At 34.4% G+C, this 21,589-nt stretch overlaps 1 protein-coding gene across 1 annotated transcript in view; it reads right to left on the bottom strand.

Annotated features, from left to right (window-relative positions):
• LOC150106463 (protein TRC8 homolog) overlaps nt 1-21,070 on the bottom strand; it is a 60,786-nt gene extending 39,716 nt beyond the window's left edge. The window contains exon 1 of the mRNA XM_090392456.1: nt 20,772-21,070. Within this exon, the coding sequence (XP_090248582.1) occupies nt 20,772-20,997 (226 nt within the window). The 5' untranslated portion in view covers nt 20,998-21,070. The remainder of the gene's footprint in view (nt 1-20,771) is intronic.
• Nucleotides 21,071-21,589: the final 519 nt, after the last annotated feature.

Below are 21,589 nucleotides of genomic sequence, written 5' to 3'. Positions count from 1 at the left end.
TCATCATCATTTGTAGTCCCAAGACTACAAATGATGATATACAATATCATGTTTCTTCCCTGCAATTTGATGTTAACCTCATTTAATCTGGTGAAAATATCGGAAAGATAGGCGATGTCAACATTTTCCCTTTACGCATGTTCTCATCACGTGAATTAAGAAATTCCAGAACAGTACCGTAGAGATCATTAAAGCGTCACAGACAGTTTCCACTTGAGAGCCATCTAACTTCATTTGAAGCAAAATATGCTCAAATTCTTCGTTTTCATGACAAAGTTCTCGAAAAATACAGGTGTTCAATGATTAAGCTTTTATTTTTTTCGCTGCTTTAATAACATAACCAAAGTCTTATGAAGTCTACAGCTAAGTGCTATGAAGAATGCAGTGAATTGTAAAGATATTTGGAACTGCTTCTTTTAAATGTGCTATAAATCCACGCTGACAACCAATCATAGCTGGTGTCCATCAGTTGCACAAGCAATAATATTTTTGAGAGGATGGTCTATGATAAAGTCTTTAACAACCTTAAAAATTGTGGAACCTTTTGTATCAATTTTCAGTTGTTCAGCAAATAGAAACTCTTCAATAATTTCTTCATTAGTATTTATATAACGCACGTAGGCCATTACAAAGCTTCGTTGTAACGTAAAGGTGTCTCATCGAGTTGCAAAGAAAATTCTATGGTTTTTAAATCAAAGTTTTTTTTTTTTTCCCAATTTCCTTTGCATTTTGTCAATTCTTGTTGATACTGAACTATTGCTGAGAGAAACTGACATCATATTACTTTTACTTGGGCCAATCATCGTATCTAAAACTTAATTTATAGCCGGTAAGATGAGAGTTTCACCGATAGTATGTAGTTTTCCACATTTGGCAATTAATTTTCAAAGTTTGTATTCTTTTATTGGTTACTTTGTTTTGCAACTAACCCTTTAAGTCCAGGACGAGCTTTAAATTTAGTCTTTAATTTCGCATCTTCACATCCTTTTTTGCTTTATTTGGATGCTTTGTTCTTAAATGAAACTTTCTTAAAAGAAAGTTTTTTCACATATTAAGCACATTGATAACTGCTCATTATTTATAGACGGGATAACTCCATATTTTAAATATTCACTTGAATATTGACAACACTTTCTTTTTTCACTCATTTTAATAGGCTACGGTGCTACACGATATCAAACGAAGTGCGCCACACGATACCAGAGATTAGATGTAAACTGCAAACCAGGGTTGTCCGATGGGCGTTAGGAAAAGTAGCAGATTCTGCTAAAAATATCTCAAATTAATTATTTTCAATGTAGAAAATCCAGACCAAAAGGTCCCAATTACTTAACTTTCAATGCAAAAATTCTATAAAATAGCGAATAAATTTGAACAGTACTGCCAGACATACAATATGCTGAACAGTTTTGCCAAACATGCAGTATAAATAGGGATGCTAGATTAAATACAGAATTTTTTGTTACTTTTATTATATTAGTAGTATTATAACGCTAACCTCCCCCCCCCCTCAGCGTTCACAGCGCCTCAGGGGGGGACGCTACTACCCTGGTTTAGAACCACTGCCCTAGATAAATTGAAGTCTGGTAAAAGACCGATTATAATAAAGGAAGATTGGACGTTATAACCCTAAATCATTTTTAACGATAAAGCTCAATTTGAAATAATTTCATATATATATATATATATATATATATATATGGTTCGACTAAGGGTGAGTTAACCAGTCTCATACGGTGGTAGGTTTTTTCCCCCACCCGGAAACTCGGGTTTTCGTTCCCAGAACAGACAAACCGGCCCCGTGAACACACGCTTCTACGGACATAGGACACCTCCAGGAATAAGAAGTAACCAACCTATTCCGTAAGATTTCGGTTCCGAATACCTAACGGTAAAATGTGCAAGTCTACGCGTGAGAGAAAATTAGGATATGTGGTTATCGTTTATGTAAAATTTTTCTATTTAGTCAAAATAATTAACGCCTATGTTCGATTATAGTAGAGTACTATTTTAACAGACTATTGTAATTTTAATAAAACGATTAACATTAATTATTGTTTTTGATTAAACAAATAAGATAATTATAAAACAGGTTTGCTATTAATATTCTGTAGTTTTGCTTATAGCAGAAAAAAGGTTGTACATTTAAATTCAAAATTAATAAATTAGAGTAAGAAATCAGGTTTTGTTGCAAATTCGTGTCTGTTATTTATTTATAACGCCATACCACGAATAAGTAAACCATATAAACAGCCAAACGAGGAGAGATCAGGGGCAGCAAGTGTACTGTTCCGGTTTTTTTTTTTTTTTTTTTGAAAGAGACGTGGAATCAGCCTGAATTAGGTGTGCGTTACGGCTATTATACACATACACACAGAAATGCCACTGACGATGACCGAATATCACATGTCTACAGAATGAAGTCAGAGAGAGAGAGAGAGAGAGAGAGAAAATGAATAATAATAAAAAAAAATACTGGAGAGACCCAAAATTTGCATAGGTTATGAGATTATTTCATACGCCATGACGCGTATGAAATAATTTCATACGCGTCATGATTTTTTTTTCTCTATAAAAAAAATTAAATTGCGGTAGCAAGAAATGAAGCACATCCATGATAACATTCTCACTAAATGTTAATCAGTACTTCAATGTAATGACTACGCTTATAAAAAAAAAAAAAAAAAAAAAAAAAAAAAAAAAAAAAAAAGGCGATTATGGCAATTTATTTACACAATTCTATTGGTAGCAAACAAGGACTTACCAGAAAAAAAACAGACACCAGAAATCCAGATTGGAACAAAGCGAAACATTTCCAAATGGACTATGTATTTGGACTTTATTATAAAATTATGAAACGTCTCCAACAGTTGTGGTTATTCTGTAATTATAGAACACTCTACATTCATTTGCGTGTATGAAGCTTGTCACCTATGTATTACGAAATATTAAGACGAACCTGTCTCCGAGATAGGCACACTCACTGCCAGCACCCAAGGTTAGCACAATCCTCGTTGGTCAATGCAATGTAAGACTGTGTTTTTCTTCAGTACTGTAGTCATCACTACCCCCCCCCCTTTTTTTTTTTTGGTACAATATAAGAAAATAATGAAACCTTCGTAGTAGCAATTTAGTAACGACGATGACCTTTGCTTGGAAATACTTCGGTTCGATTAATTTTTTTTTTTTATCCTTCCGCAATCCAGTTAGAAGAACAGGTTACAGACAAAGTTCACGGGCCAAACACTCACTACCTTCTTCAAGGGTACTTGGATGGTCAGAGGCTTAAAGGTCTGGAAAAGACCGCAGTCGAGAGGAGATGGGATAACTGTGATGGGACGCAACAGCCTATTTGATCCAAAACAGAAATGACGCGTGGATGAAGCAAACGAAGTCTCAACGAACTCATTCAAAGTTTTTTCGAGGAATAAAAAAATTTTTTTTTAAAGTATTTTTGGCTACAATTCATAGCCAACAGATCTAAGTTTTGCCAATTAAACAACCAAGAGGAGGAAATTGCTTCCAGTTGCCGGTTTTTTTTTTTTTTTTAGTGCAGTTAACGAAGATAAGATCAATTTGATGCTCTAAACCAGCGCTTCCCAAACTGTGGGCAGCGGCCCCCCTTGGGGGCCCATGAAATAATTAAAACAAAATTTAAAATATGACTAAATAAGAAACGTATTTAGTTTTTATTATTTTTTTTTATATTTTAATGGAAAAAAATCACAGATTGGTTCACAAATTTTGCTTCCTGCGTATTTTGGCGCTTAATGAATATTAGTAAATATCTGCTTGTTCATATATTTCATTTCAAAGATGTTGATAAGAAGCACAAAAAAAGCTTACATACGCAAAATCTTGCGATCATTTAAAACGGCCAAGTTTTTCGCGCTTTAAATTAATGTTTCATTGCTAGTGTACACAGGTGAGGCGATGCGCGGAAAGAAATACGCTTAGTATGTATTTTTTGTATTGAATATAAATACATATTATTATAATAAATATTATAATAATATATGTCTGTATTATGATTTTTTTTTTCAATGGGGGACCGTGAAATCTTCAAATTTTTCCAAAGGGGGCCTTGACATCCATAAGTTTGGGAAGCACTGCTCTAAACAACAGACTTGTTGATATCATGATCACTTAAAACTTTGGTATTCTGAATACAGTTAGTATGCTGTACTGTGCGTCTCTGCGTGTGTTGAATCTCTGAAAAGGTGTGCTTTGCAGAAAGTTGATCTAATGCAAGATACAACGGCAACTATTATTATTATTTTACATTTTAATCCTTAAATTTATGACTACTTGTAAAACTAGTGTAATGCAATTATTAGAGGGGGGGATAGTCCATAAACAGCCGGGTTTAATTTCAAGTGTATTCGTAAAATTCATAATAATTTATTCATTTGATAATAACACTTGCGTAAAAGCCTAACATGCAGAAGGGAGGTTGCTACTAATGTTGAGTTCACTAACCTGCCCATCCTATTTTTCTGTTAGCATCATGATGTATTAAATTCCCTCTCTTCCATTAAAAATAACACTTTCTGGTGGGTCCCGTTAGTGTTTGTATTCCCTCAAAACTCGGACACATTAAATCAACACCCCGATGCACATGAGCTTTCGCAATATCAAAATTAGCCGCTGGTAGAACACAGCTTGCATTTTTTATATTATTGTTTCTTAATGGGGATGGTTTCCCCATAGTTTTAGAGTGTCCAAATGATTGTCTACAATCGGCAAGATTTATCAAAGTCATGATAGTGGATAGCTTGTATTCCAACAATCATTACGACCAACTTAAGTGAGTTGAATGTTACGAGTGTCATTTCAATTCGACTGATATATTCAACGGAAATCATCTACTAAGCATTAAATTCAAAATTAATAAAAAGATCGGAGCATTCTGTAAATAAAAAAATCGCCCAAATAGAGCACCTCCCCAATTCTCTTCCTTCGAAGAGACAGAATGAAGGGGAAGGATGATGATTTCGACGAACGTTGTTTACTGTCACCTCAGGAAGCAACGTTCCAATCGCACTAAAATTTGTTAAAGGGTTGTTAATTCCGTGGACAAGACACGAAAGCTTTTCAACAGAACGTGATGTCGCTTTGGATGTGGCACCCTTGTTCACTACGATCAACAGGCACTGCAGGCGACCACTACCAAATAACAGACAACACATTGAGCTCGTAGCATTACAGTTACTTCGGGCGTAATTTCAACCTAACCAAAACCACTTTCCATATAGTCTCAGTAATTCGCAGAGTCCCTGTGTATTTCGATACGGTCAGATCAAAATGGAGGAGAGAGTGAGTTAGTCAGGACGAAAAGTCAAGTGCATGATTTGAGATGGTAGAATGGTTTATTTTCCCCATTCCAATATAATTATTTAAAGGGAAATAATAAATGTCTAAACATGACGTAATAGAAATTATTCTAAAATAGAAAAACTTTTTTTTTTTTTTAATAAACAAATAATGTATGCTTGTCATATCAGAAGACAATTTGGATAATGCTGGTTTAATCATGTTCTTTCCCCAGTCTTTTGCCAAATACTAATGTGCTCATGAAACCTATAAAATAAATAAATAATAATAGTGGTACCAAAAGAGGTTCTGTTAGCTGATGTCATTTAAAATAACGATGCTATAATGTCGACATTTTTAAAGCAGAAATGAGTTGTCACTGTAGCTTCAAACTGTGACATCTCAACCATAACGGTTTCAACTGCCAACATATTTCAGATTTTTTTTAACTGCATGAACAGTTAGTTTTGCACAATAAGTTTTATTATCCTGGTTTTCGTTTTAAGAGACTATTTTCTGACAACCATGTCTCTAATTTCTTCGTACACCCCTGTGATAATAGAATGATTTTCCATTTGTCTTCCCATGTGGTTTTCTGGATATCTACTGGAAGGTCACCTTAGAAAAATGAATGACAGTGTAATGTAGAATTTTTACGTCTTTTCATAAAAATGAAAAGGAAGTAGTATGTTATTACAGAAATGCAATAAGCTTTATTTTCCTTGATACGAAGAAATAAAATATCAGCTTAACGCTCATATTCTGAGAAGGCATTATTGCATACAACTGATGGCCAATTGTTATGTCTCAAATTTTGTATGCCATCAATATAGATTTGATGTACAAAATTTCTCTATTGGTAAAGTGCTCATCGAAGCATATTACAAACAAAGAGCAGAAATTATGGATTGCGTATTCTTAATATCAATGAGGCGAGAAGAATTTATAAATGATTGAAGGAAAAGACTTTACAATAATAGATAAGTCGCATCAACCCACACTTAAATCTTCTTAATCATTGTTTCTTTGAGATCAAAATTTCCTGTTTAATTCAGCTGGATAGGAATTAAGTGATGCAAATAGGAGATAGAGGAGAAATTTCGAGGAATAAAAAGCAAAACTTCAGTGCCATAATAAGATGATTATTTTCTCGTTAGACTAAAAAAAGATTTGTATGCGTTATATATGCTGTTTACGTTGGACTTTTCCTGTTTAATACTGAAGTTTCATTAAATAAGTAATTTGATTATTTTAAACTGCATGTATATCCCTTGTGGATATGGCACTTGCTCTTATAGTTAGATTGCTTTAATTATTATCTTACTACAAGTAAGATATGAATACTGTTGGATTATTTCGAACATACATTGAACAGTATTCTCATTCCATTTTCAGCAGTCGAATGTGTGGAGTCTTTAATGTAGTATTAGGGCAGAGAAGAATGCTCTGTTTCTATATGTTAACCTTGTTCATGAGATGAAATTACTAATAATGAATTTATAGTTTCATACTTCTTTATCAGTTATATCTCCATATCTTTTAAACACATCGAACTCTATTTAAATATCATTCGCAATAGCGTGAATATTCATCTCTTTTCACTTACTCGATGTGTTTGTCATATCTGATAATGATAAAATACGTTGCTGTAGAGTCCCTGTGGTTCTCAACCTTTTATTCTTCACGTACCCCTGGAAATGTGTATATAACCGGCGTTCCCCTTGTAGATAGATAAAACTATAATTGTAGTATAAGAATGGGAACACACACATTAAATTTTGTATTCATAAATTACATATATCGACACACACTTTAGAAACACCTTAATTTAACTTCACAGTAAACTGAAGACTAAAAATAACTAAGCACAGCAAGCGAGATAAATCACAACAAACACATAGAACATTCACTCAGAATGGATGTTTTGACTGCGCGATCAGCTGTTCGGCTCTCAGGTAGGGAAGATTCAAAAACGTGTATAGACATGAACAACAGTGCCGCGCTTCGTCATTCAGTTCTCAGAAAAATTAATCAGTATCAGTGTTGCCAACTTAGTGACTTTGTTACTAGATCCAGCGACTTTTGAGCTTCCACGGCGTACCCCCCCCCCCAAATGACCATGTACCCCAAGGGGTACGCGTACCACGTTTTTTTTTAATAGTCTACAGTGTAGACTATTAAAAAAAGTTTCAAACCAAGGCTTGGTAAGTAGTAGGGCAGCCACTTCTGACAAGATCAAGATAAGATAAGGAATCGTGACGTGGGTGTGTGTTGTTTTCAGAAGTAAATAAGTGACGTTATTGTTTTGAATGGAAAAGGGAGATATATTAGAGATAAAGAATCTTGTCGTGATTGGTGGGACACTTTTAACCAGATCAAGATAAGATAAGGAATCGTGACGTGAATGTTTGTTGTTGTCAGATGAATATCAGTGACGTCATTGTTAGTTGTAAATAAGTGACGTTATTGTTTTGAATGGAAAGGGAGATATATTAGTGTATAAGGAATCGTGTCGTGATTGGTGGACACTTTAAACAAGATCAAGATAAGATAAGGAATCGTAATGTGAATGTTTGTTGTTAGTTGTAAATAAGTGACGTTATTGTTTTGAATGAAAGAAGATATATTAGAGATTGGAAATTCACAGTTTTGAGGTTTTCTGAATAATTTAATTATATGCTATATCACTCAAACACACACTTTTTTTTTTCTTCTATAGATGGCTGTACTAATTTTCCAATACATTTTGGGTATTTCTTTCCTGTTAAAGTGTGAGAATTCTTAGAGAAAGTCGTGATGGCTGTCGTGTTTCGAGTTTTTCTGAATAATTAATTATGTACTGGTATCCCTTAAACACAAACACATACACATTAGACATAAAAAATCGCTAATGTATCCATGTTGATACTCTAATATATACCCTATGATTATTCTTATGGAAAAAAAAACTATTCAGTATTAGAATTACGCTTGCCAAAAACATACGAGCAGCTATGTTTAAGTTAAAAAAGTACTTACAGCTTTCCAGATGACTTCTAAATACGAATATTCCAAAATAGTTGAATTTTATATCCACAACACAACACAAACACAAAACCACAAAGAATGAAATTTCTGTAAATACTGTAACCGGAACTAGTTAAGTACTTCGTCTTAACTAGTTCAGACCATAGATGCTGTGGTTTCGTCATTTGCAATATCCCCCAGCGAGCGGTTTTCTTCAAAGGGGTCTTTCATGAAGATGACATGAGTCACATTCGTAAATTGTGGTATTGTTCAAAAGGTAGCATTTCCTCAAGTTTGGATATTTCTCAAATACTTACATATGACTAAGGGATTAGTATTCACATGTTTGGATGACACACATCCTAAATTATTCATTCTTCGTTACCGTTGGCATTTATTGGTGTAGTAAATTAATGCTTACATTTAATTTTAATTTAGATTACTATCCGATTGGTTCTCTGTATTAATTCTTTCCCACTGTTGCCCAAGCTTGGTGGGAAAGTCTATGCACCGTTTTGTTTAGGGTAAGTGTTATTTCCGGTTTCGAATTCCGATTGCTGTAAGAGTATGGAATTCTGACAAGTGAAATTATTATTATTATTTTTTTTTTCAAATTGATTGGTTATTTTCTGTATTTTACTTTTAAAGGTCATATTCTAACAGAATAACTGAGCAAAATTAATTCTGAATATTCCAAATTGTTGATTATTAACATATATTCACAGAACACAAGTCTGAAAATGCAGTTCACTTTTTCATTATAGGTTACTGTGGCTACATATATTCACACCACAAAACACAAGAGTTGAAAGCTATTTCTGTAAATAACCAGAAAAGCTAGTTGACTACTTAATTTAGATTACTATCCGATTCTTTCCCACTGTTGCCCAAGCTTGGCGGGAAAGTCTATGCGCCGTTTTGTTTAGGGTAAGTGTTATTTCCGGTTTCGAATTCCGATTGCCGTTAGAGTATGGAATTCTGACAAGTGAAATTATTATTTTTTTTTTTTTCAAATCGATTCGTTATTTTCTGTATTTTACTTTTAAAGGTCATATTCTAACAGAATAACTGAGCAGAATTAATAAATATATAAAGTGTATGTGAATTTATTTTCCAACACTGTATATTTCTCATTAAGTCTTATCTTAAAGATCTCTCTCTTATCCGGTCGCCATTTGTTGTACGTAGGTGAGAAATCGTGTGTTTTGGTTCGAACTCGTGGTTTCCGTTGGGAAATTACCAATATAACTATTAATTTTACCTTCGATTCCTTGTGCTTTTAACCTATTTCTGTAAGTGGAATTTATTTATTTTATTTATTTTTTTCTTTAGATTAGTAAATTTTAAGTAACTGATATGAGACAAACAAGGTTTTGAATTCTCAGCAGCGTTTTTCTACAGCAATCTTTTTAAGAGTTTTTGTAATGTGTCGCTGGTTTTAAATATCTAATGGCTCTGTAAAATAACCAAACTCTAACAGTATTGTGACTTTTCAGGTGAAATCTTAACCACTAAAATTCTAGCTATTAATTTAATACCCAATTATTCCTTTTGCTTCCAAGTTTTGTCAGTTTCTTGAAATATTTGAGGGCTTGCATGAACAAATAAGACTTTTAATTCAATGAATCAAAAAAAAAATTCTCTGGTTACTTTGTGGCATGAAATTTCACAAGAAAAAAAAATGTTATCCTCCTTAAAGTTGTAGATAACACATCAACAACACCCAAGTATTCATTTAAATTTACACATTTTATTTGAATAAAATATTTTTTACAAATTGTATTAACTGAATCTAACAATACAGAAAATAAATAAATTGAAAAATACATCAAAGGTTCTTCCATGTTTGTGGAATTGCTATCATATTTTTGACAATGTGACTCTCATCTGAAAGTTAATTTTTCATTTGGTGAACGTTGGGAATTTATTACTGTAGTAAAATTAAGGGTTGCATATTTATATTTTCGAATCCAATACATATACTTCTGAGAATTATTAAAAGCACAGAATCTTTCGTTATGTTTCCAAAAGCATTTAAAAGTACACGTTATGTTTTCACGTTTCGGGCATCCAATTTCATTTAAATCAAGAACAGGCCTCCCTATTAACATCGTTAATGTTTTTGATTTTTCTCTTCCTTTGGCAAGTAATATATGATATTTCCATGTTGATTCTATCATCCAATTTCTTAGTTTGTCCAAAGATAGTGAACCAATTTCCCCACTTCAGCTGATGGTTATATTTTATTAACCAAGAATTCTGTTTTTTTAACTCTTTCAGGTAATTCTTTCCAACTACAAGGTGATTTTGTTAATGCATATCTTACACTAATTCCATCAGAAAACAGATTTCTTTAGGAAATAAATTTGAACTCTTATTCAAAAGAAATTGTACATCAATTATAGCAATGATAACTGAAAATTCGTATTTTTCACCCACTGTCGATTTTTCATTATTGTTTTCCTTCATTCTTCTACTTAGATTACTTCATATGGCACCACAAATAAATAGTTATTTATTATTATTTCACTGATTATTAGCTCTGATCGTATACTTTTTGGTAACTTTCGTTTATAAAATTCTAAACAATTAGAACTTTTCACAAAGAAACTTTCAAAGAATTTGTGGCTCAACCATTATTTTTACATTACCAAACACAAATCACAAAACAGCAGCTGCAGTGGATGAACGATTACCTTAAGTCCAAAGTCACTCGACTCTATGGTATTTTCTTATAGTACTGTTTACACTTACCATGCCCTACCCTGACCATTCCTTCAAAATGAACCTTTTGCGCAGATGACTCAACGACATGTTTTCACATGCTGTTGGATATACTGTTGGTGTGTTTTTATCTTACTTTGTGTAGCGAAAGGTAAAATTTGTATATGTGTTATCTGGAGAGTACAAACATTTTCTCTATGCTAAACTTTAAAGAAGAGTTAAAATCACGTTTTGTTGGGTTAATTAGGTGCTTCTCTCTCTCTCTCTCTCTCTCTCTCTCTGTAAAATAACCAAATTCTAACAGTTCGGATTTTCGATTATGTGAACGAATTGTTTTCAGATAACTCAAATAATCTCAATAGGTAGCATTAGACAATTTCTAAAATAATCAACACATGGATATTAGTTTTCAACACTTTTTGTTGAAAACTAATGTTCTATTTTGGCATTAATTTCACAGTTGTGATTTTTTTTAAATAATTAAACAGAATTGCATTAAGATATAAAGTTGTGGATTTAAATATCAACTTCTAATCAGAATAACTGAGTAAAAAATTCACTGTGGAAAAACATAACAACAAAAGCACACATCTTTGTTCATTTAAGTTTACAAATGCATATTTTATTTTGCTGAAATACTATTTACAAGTATATTCACTGAGAAAAATTTGAAACATGTAGTTAACTAAAAAAATATTTCACAATATTTAGTTTAGACTCTTAACATTTTCCAAAGAGTTCAAGAATAAAATTTTTGTTACTCACTGTTTCTTGGTTACATTACATCAAAATAGTTGGTCATGCAAAAGAATTTTTAAATCAGATACCATAGTAACCACACTTCCATACATTTGATATTGTGTCAGTCTGGAAATGACACCATGCCTTCCTAAACATTCTGTGTATTCTTTTGTCAGCAAATATACACAAACAGTTTTTGTAAAATGTTTGTAAATGTCCCAAAATAAAGAATCTTTATCAAATTGGATAAAATCCTGAAAGTCTAATTTTACCATTGATGAATTTAAATGATTAGCGATAATTTTCCCCCATGATACGGACAGATGGTAATTCAGTTTCCAAAAATAATAAATGATTATCAATGTCATACATTTTTGGTGAAAATCTCTCAGCTTCTTCACAACTCATAGAAAAACTTTACTTCCATCAGCTCCTGTATCATCAAGTATTATTTCCCCATCTTGACATTTCAGAATATAACACTCACCGAGGTCCATTTCATAGTCAACTCTTCTTTGCAAGTAGCCGAGGATATCAGACCACTTCCTGTGTAATTTTTCCCAAGTGGTCCTGGATAAATACATCACAATGTATGTGTCTTCTAAAATAATAATCGGTTTCCATCCTTTTAGAGCTAGGTGAAGAGTTTTGTCTCGTGCTATTTTCCTGAAGAAAGAAAATTTCAATGACTTTTGTGGCTCACCCATTAGTTTACTTTACTTTCCTGGATACCAATCACCACAACACAATATGATAACTTCACAGGATGAACGAATTGTCGTAACTGCAAAGACACTTGACTCGTTTATTTTTCCTTATAGTACTGTTTACCTGACCCTTAACCCTGACCGTTCCTTCCAAAATGAAATTTTTGCACAGATGATTCACGGACATGTTTCTACATGGTGTTGGATAAAACATGACGACAATGATGGATGTATGTCACCCTGGGAAAATTCCAAGATATCTTATCTCAAAAACATCACCCACAATTCCATAGCCAAACAAAACATGACAACAATGACGTTATGTGTTTGGAAATTTCTGGGGAACATATGTCTCTCTTTCTGTGATCACAGAGGGTGACAGATGTCTTCCCTGCAATGCTCCCCCACCTAACTCCATCACCCTAGTCTCTCCCCTCTCCTCCAGAAGATGTCTGCTCAGCCTAGTGGAGGAGAGTGAGCTCATCTTTTGTGGATATCTTTTAGTGATGTCACCTCCAACTGATACTGATAACTTTTTGGGAAAAAAAAATTAAAAAAACGCTTTTTTTACGATCACTTTTTAGGAAAAAAACGTGTTTTTTTATGATAACTTTTTTTTACGTCACTTTTAAAACGTCTCTTATTTACAACTAACAATGACGTCACTGATATTCATCTGACAACAACAAACATTCACGTCACGATTCCTTATCTTATCTTGATCTGGTTAAAAGTGTCCCACCAATCACGACAAGATTCTTTATCTCTAATATATCTCCCTTTTCCATTCAAAACAATAACGTCACTTATTTACTTCTGAAAACAACACACACCCACGTCACGATTCCTTATCTTATCTTGATCTTGTCAGAAGTGTCCACCAATCACAACACGAATCCTTATCTCTACCATCACCCATAATGCCATACGCGAACCAAAACACAACAACTGAAGCCATTGACACATATGCCCACAGAGAAATTCCTAACATTCCAAACCCAAGAAGCCACGCCCACAATGACGCCATCAACCAATCACGTCACGATTCCTTATCTTGATCTTGTCAGAAGTGGCTGCCCTACTACTTTGGTATCATCTTGCTACACCTGATGCACCGCACACAGCAGGGCTGTTTAAAAATTGGATGGAACTATGACCAAAGTTCGATCAGTCCATTGCCATCTTTGTGGCTAAGTGGATAGTGTATTCGCTATCTAATAGGCACAGGCTGCAGATTTGAAATCCACCATGGATGTTTGTAATTGGCTTTAGGTGGAAGATGATTTTCATCACCCAGTGCGAGCACTTTCGCTTATTGGAGGTCTGACGTGGTTATGGTTACAAAACAAGGAGCGAATTCAACTTGTTTTGGGAGACAACAAATACTCATTACGTAAACATTAGGTTGGCTAAAAATTTCCACAAATACCACTGCAACTTGTTTATTTTTATTACGATAAAAAAAAACTGCATATAAGCTGACTTTCTTTTTTTGTTAACTAAAAATTCAAAGCTGTTATTGTTCGAATTTCTTATAGCAAGAAAAATGTCCTTCCAATGAATCCGCGACTGTATGCATGTTATTATCTCGTGGCAAACATTAATATTGCTATAATACAATAATAAAATGTAAAGCATACTTGCTTGGTAAGATAGATTCTATAATTGTACATATTGCTTGTTTTACTAGCGTGAAACAAGTATGTCTAAGATTAGCTCTTTCTTCCTTTTACTTCTGTGCATTTTATTGTTATATAGCTGCAGGATGCATTCCGGTTTTTCCTACCATCATCCAGAACAACAAATAATCTTTAATTGTAAAATATAAGCAACCTGCGAAGATTTACGTTTACTGAATAGCTCAAATCTTTTAGTTCCTCAATGAAAGTGTTCTCTAAGTACTAAAAAAAAAAAAAAACCTTCCAAACGGTTTTGGGGACTTCACATTAAATTCCACAATTATTCAATGGTATGCTAAATTATGCCAATTTCATGATTTAAGTTCTCGATTTTCAGCTTCCCAGTATACTGATAATCGGTCTCATAAGACAAGTGCAGTTCTTTAAGCTCCAAATAACTTCTGTTATCCTTCCGCGTTGTCGCTTGTCTTGCAAAGTTGAACCGAAAAACTTTCGCTCTCACTCATCTTACTCAATATTGCTATCTAGGTCATGATTCAGAAAGAGGAAGTATACTCGAATTTATTTCTTATCTCGCAGCGGTCTCAGACTTTGGTGTTATACTTTATCCTGGCTTCCTCAACTGTTTTGCTACGCCTCTTGAGCTAAATACCGCACTTATGTTGTAATGCGATGATTTTCCGCCATTTCGGGTATTCCTTGTAAGGTTCCCGAATTTTTTTCAGACCCATTTTCCCCAATTATTTATTCTATTATTCTTTCTTCAAGCAATCCACACTATACTTATATATATATTCTTTTGTTCCTTTTTATCAAGTTTCTCAAAAATAATGTACAAAATTAAAATATTCCTAGTTACAAGAAATTTTTCAGTAAAAAACTTTCCACCGTATTCTTCATGGTTTTCATGAAGTTTATTCGAAGTAATTGTAAATGTGAGCAAGTAATTTGAGTCATTTTCTTTAGTTTTCCCTCAGCCAAAGATAACAGATTCCTACGTTATTAAAATAGAGGATATTGTGGATTCATCCATATTTTATACTCAAATACGGAGTTTTGAAGTTTACCAGAGAACTTATGAAAATATAACCTTCAGCATCGGGATTACATTGGTATACACTATTTTAAAGACAAGCTCTGCTCAGGAGCCCATACGGTCTCTTTTTATTAGTGCTTGAGTTTGGTTTTGCTAGTCTAACAGCTGTTTCAAATTGTTGGTTCTCATCAGGAAACCAGAAAGGAACAAAATGTTCAAACCCGCCCAAGTTTCAAAACTTGGAATGCATGACCTTTAAAAAGCCATCCTCCAGTATGTACAAACTTGTCAGTGCCCCAAAAGGGGTCACTGTCTGGAATCCGGAAAACTCCACCTGTAAACTGAGTCGAACCTCAGCTCTGCACAACCAGAAGCAAACCTCTCTGTTCAATACCTTAGGAATCTTATGTCAGAAAGAATATTCATAAATCAACTCTTGGGAGGTGCACAATCAATTGCTAAGATAGCCTAAAGGGCTTAACTTTGGAATAAGATAATAAAATGCAGAAAATTATGAATCCATCAATATTATATAGCTAATTTTTAAGATTTTTTTTGTATATTTGGCTATAAATATGGATGGATACATAATATTCGGCTTTATACTGTAGTACTAGATTAATATGATTTGGTAAAATAGATTCGAACCAAGATCTTTTTCTCAGTTTAGTATAACGAAATTATTCAACCATGAAGATGTCAATTTTAGAATATAATTTTAATACATATAGGATAAACTAATCATGATTATTATTTTTTTTCCTTTTAAACTATCCACAAATAAGACATTGTTGCATAAAAATTACTTGAAAAGATAATACATGAATTGAAAGAAATTAAGCATTGTTTGAGATGTGGCTGCGGTGCAGTTTCTCCTTCAAACATAAAACTGACCTTTGAATGCATTTGCTAGTGGTTAAAGTAATTCGTAGAGTTCAATGTTGTTGTCACCCTAGATTATCGTCTCGTAGTGTAAGGTTAATAATAATAGTGCTAGCATAATTGCCTCCGTAGCGCAATTGAAAGAACATCGGTGCATTGAGCCCTTTGATCGAAAAAGACCCGAGTTCGATTCTCACGGTGAAGAGAGGAAGGACTTTTTCAATTGAAAGTGAATTAGCCGATCTCAAACGGAGGTAGTAGGGTTTCCCCCCACCGGAAATTCGGGTTTTTCATTCTGTATACAGGCAAATTGACCATGAGAACACATGCAATTCAGACAAAAAAAAAGTACTGTCGGTGTGGTGGTAATGGGCGCTAGATGGCAGTTGTGTCGCTGTGGTAGTAGTTGAAGGATTAAACGAAAGAGGTGGTGAGTTATGTATAGCGGAGTAGTGTCTCCCACGATGTGGAAGATATCACTTGGAGGTGTTACATAATATTTTCTGCTTGGTGTCCATCTCTAGAATGTTAAAGATCTCGACTTTTTGTGCGTATGGATTAGCACCGCCAGAGATAATAGTCCTCAACAAAATCACTCAATGGAAACAATCGAATTGTTAGTACTTTTTTTTTTTTTTAATTTATGGCGGTCAACTTTTGGTTCTCAGGATAAATATTTTTCCCTGCAGGTTAAGTGCACGAAGACGCTAAGGAAAAGTTATTTTGTTTATGGGATTGCATTTCATTAGATTATAAAACTACAATAAAAACCAAAATATTGCAGAAAGTTTAAGAAATAAATTAACAATCAACTAAAATGCAAGAAAACTAGATGCCTTGACGAAATATTTTACGTTGTTGTAAGATATTTCGTAAGAAAAGTGTATTAATTGTTGTGTAAAGGAAAGTGAATATGATATTGTCGAAGATTATATTTTTCTCATTACGCTACGGAAAATTGAGACATCACCTTGAATCAATGCTTTTTAAGTTTTTCTTTTACGAAAGGTTAAATAATAAGAGAGTTAAAGTTGTGAAAAGAAAGTTTAGAATAAAATATTTGAAAAAAAGGATAGGCAGATTGTTTCGTATGTTCATCTTTTATTAAGCGAACATATGAAAGTGTCTTAAGTAGTGCAATGCCAAGACAACTCCGATGAGAAGGTTATATTCGCATATGCTCTGATCTCAATTTTGAAACTAAGTTATGTCCTCTATGTCACCGATTACTTTTCACCTGCAGCATACTGTTTCCATGGTAACATGACGTCATGGAAACGTGTCTTACTAGATAAACGACTGTATTATACACAAGGATATTAAGCCATATTGGCAATCACTAAATATAATAATTAGGGCCGCCTTAAAAATTCAGGAAAAGTGCATATACGGACATTAAGAAATGATCCTTAATATGAAATAAATTAAAGCGGAAAAACTGTCATGTAAAGGAAAGCTTTCTTATTGTGTAACTTCCAACTAACGAAATCGTTTGTGTGATCCTTCCTTGTATGAAATCAAGACTATATTTTAAAAAAAACGGGGGGGGGGTTCTTCTAGAATTAATTTCATGGTTAATTTAAGAGTTACTGCCAGATTTAAATAAAAACGTATAAGACATCTCTAGAATACGTATCTTATTAGAGCTCTTGGCAATTTTTACATATAGCTTTAACATCCTCTAAGCGATTTGAATAACATATCAACGAACAAGCTTCACTGCCCTGGTGACCGAAAAAAAAAAATCTCCACTTGGGTAAGCAATGGTAAAGACGAAGTCAGCAAAACAGGACCTCAGTTTGTAAACTAAAGTTCAGCAAGAAAACAATCACATTGTGCGAACAGTCAACTCATTAACAATAAAAGATAAATCACGCTTCCTAGTTTATGCATGGGTTAACATGAAGGAGAATGCGATCCTGAAAACAACTATGAGAAAGTCTGTGACATATTTTATTTTACATGCTGCTGGTCTATTTTCATGCCGAGAATTGTTTCTGAAGTTTTCAAAGTTACAGTTTGCAACTACAAATAAGCGGTAAGAGCAGGGTCATTTCTTAATAAATAAACGGTTAAAATAAAGTCTAAAAATTTGATTGGCCATTCGAATCGAGATAACTCAAAATACTATTTACTTTAGTTGTAATATATAATGCCAATTACCTCCTTACACATTTTCCCTTATTCTTGAGATGCTGTTAATTTTTAATGTTTGACTTTAAATAAAATTATTGCTATTTCAACACCTCTTATGCGTAAATGTATGCATTTAATATTTAGTTCTGGCCTAGTGGTTAGCGTATCTGCTCTCCAACAAATAATCTATGGATTCTTGAAAAAGTTCCATTTGTTTCCGGATTATCAAAACGATAGCCCACCCACAGTACTAATCTACGAATTTTGGGAATTAAATAAAAATTAAAAAAAAAAAAAACCCAATAAGTTACTATTTTTTAATGGAAAATTATGTTCATTAATACTTTAACATTGTAAATCATTATGATATAAACTTGATATTTCTAAAATTAAAAACCTTAAAAGATGGCGCTGCGTTTTTTTTTTTTTTTTTTTTTTGTGACAAGATGTGACACTTAAACATGTGAAGATTCCCTGATAGAAGTATATCCTGCCATTCTGCCATTTATGGAAAAAAATTTCTCAAAAGACAGAATTGACAGGCTTATTCCTTTTCACCCTGTTAGTGACGGGCAGTATTGTGTTGGATGAGCAATAGTGCTATATTGAGAAAGGAAATACGTAGAATCGCCATCCCTTTAGTTTTTTATTTTTAATGTAAACTTCATGCAACGAAGGTGGTTAGAACCATCGGCTAGAAATCAAATACCTAACTTTAGTCACTTCAGTCCTCCTATAAACAGGTTGGGAGTCTCACACAAGAGCGATTATTGACAGATGTTCATGCCCATGGCGGATTTGATTCTGCAACCTGCTCGGTTAGAGAGCCGGTATGTTAACCGCTACCAACATCAAGAAAAATAAAAATTCAAAAACATTTAATTTCTGAAGACATTTTTTTTTTTAACTTGAAAATATTGCCACACTGGGATACGACATTAATGCAGGCTACTATTTTCCCTCCCAGTTTTGTACGAGTCTTGAAATCTCTTGACGTTCTACTGTTTTTAAGCAATAAATTGCCGATTTGTTAAATGCGTAGTGCTACAATCCATTGTAGTAACTGATGCTTCTAGAACAGTGCCAGTTTGTTGTTCCTGAGTAGAAGCAGTTCTCTATTTGGTCTGATTTGGATGATTTCAGTGGAAAAGGATGCCGAGCTCTTGAATTTTTCCAGAAAGGAAATTGCTATGTCGTAATTGCTTCACTGTGGGTTTTACCGTGACAACTACCCATGAAAATGAGGGCCATAAATAGCAGCAGAAGTAAATTGAGTGCCTAGAAAGTAGAGACCGAAGACATGATATAGGAATAAGAAATTACTTCCTAGAAAAAAATGTATTCAAGATTCGATTCTATGGTGTGTGTCCGCTGCCTTGGCAGTGGTAAGCGTATCCACTTTCCAGCCAAAAGTCTACTGTTCCAATCTCGCCTAGGGCATGGATGTTTGTGATTATCAACCAACCTCAGACATACACGCACATGTACACTCTTTCAAGATGGACTGGATTACCATAGGAGAAATAGTTCCCACAGTGGGAGAGCCCTTCACCTAGCAATGGAGAAGATACAGGCTGAATATCATCATATATATTCATCTGGAATTATTCTCGTATTTCAAAACTGTAATGAAGGTTTAATGAATGTTATTAATTCGCCTTGCTTTTCACTAGTGAAGCACTGACTTTAGCGTATGGAGGAAAGGCGTGAGCATGAGTAGCACTGCCAACACAGCTCACTGATCAAACATAGTGTGAAGTTAATGGGAGTTAGGCTCCCAACTTCACACACTGAAGGCTAGATATAGCAGCAGAGAATCTACCAATTACAACATACGGTGTGCATCCTACCATGCAACACATTTTGTCCTGATGAGGAAACAGAAGAAAGAAAGCGAGTTCCGCACCGTAGGCTGTACATAATCAGACCCTTTCAGAACAATAATACACAATTCTATCGACCGGATTGTGCCAATATACCTCAAGAAGCGTGAAGTGGAATTTAAGTTATCTGTTTCTTTTAACTTGTCCACTCACCAAATCTGAATTTCACAAAAACAATTTATGGAATGTGCTGGAGAACTGCTAGTGCTGAAACTTCTCGCAACACTAATACAGCGGAAGGGGATTTCACAGCCGATGTAGTTGGAGATATTCTCCATTTCCCTCCCCTACAAGGGGACACATTTGCTACGTCTAGTTAAGTTGCCATCCAAGAGAAGAATTCAACTATTCTGAAAGCGTCTTAATTTCTATAGCCAATGTAGAGTTGTCAGGCATAAAAAAAATTGGACAGAAGGTAGGGGAAAAAAAAAAAAAGAGTAAAAATCTCTTTTATTTTCTAAATGAACATAACTTTCAGGGCACATATTTTTAGTTAATTCCTCCACATCTAGTTTATCGCCGATATTCTTGATGGTCATCCTTATAAATTCACATAAAATATCTAAATCCTACGCAATATGTCTTAATTACCAAGAAAACTTTCAGCTAACAGTAATGAATGAAAATGCCATTTAATCCTTGAAATATAATTTAAATTGTTTAAATGGATTTCATACTCTCAATTTAAGTTAATTATGCTTACCTTGGGTATAAAGCAGTCGATAAACGACCGATAGTCCCGTTATAAGACTCGCGGGCAGCAACCAGTGACTATCTTCTTGGTATTCGTCCCTTCCGCCAGTTCCGTCATGACCATTTCCTACTGGGGTCAACCCAAAGCCGGAATTAAGGACAGCGTCCATAACCATTACCGGCGGGACACGCAGTGCGATATCCACGACAGTCCAGACTTTCAGTTTTAGCGCCATTTTTACCTCGACCCCACGACGGAACAGCTTACATGACGAGCACCGACAGAGCGGTAGCTTAACCCGCCGTCAAACTGCGACCGGCACACCTGACCGAGATGGAAGAATAGTGGAAGGGGGGGGGGGGGGAGGAAAGGCGTGACTGACGAATAAACGAAGTTCTCGAATGGTTTACAAGGAAGTGGGACACTTGCTGCCAATGACCGCTGTGCAGCGATGATTTTTAGTTTCGGTACGGCATCTGGTGGTCACGTAAGAAACCTGATGTGCTTTCAAACATTGGATGACGTCAAGGAAGAGAGGGATTCGCTCAGTCAAGGCTTCTTGCTATTCTACTCGGTGAATCAGTTTGGCCAACGATCTATAAACAATTTAATAAGCGGAAACGGAAAATAAAATTGGGACTGTTTAATGTTATTGAAGAAGTAGCATTGGCGCGAAGGCCAGTTAAAATTCTTTCGCGGACTCTCACTGGGTTATGGCTCACTATTTCAGGGCGACTTTTCTTTATTTTATTATTTTCTTTTTTTGAAGAGGAAAGAAATTGAGAAATATTTTATTTCACAACGTGTTTCAACGACGCTGGTACTGA

This window comes from Typopeltis vanoorti, chromosome 5, assembly GCF_054136105.1.
Source record: "Typopeltis vanoorti isolate ZY-2024b chromosome 5, IOZ_Tvanoo_1.0, whole genome shotgun sequence".
Taxonomy (NCBI): domain Eukaryota; kingdom Metazoa; phylum Arthropoda; class Arachnida; order Uropygi; family Thelyphonidae; genus Typopeltis; species Typopeltis vanoorti.
The sequence above is the reverse complement of the archived record's forward strand: the minus strand, read 5'-3'. Positions and strand labels throughout refer to the sequence as shown.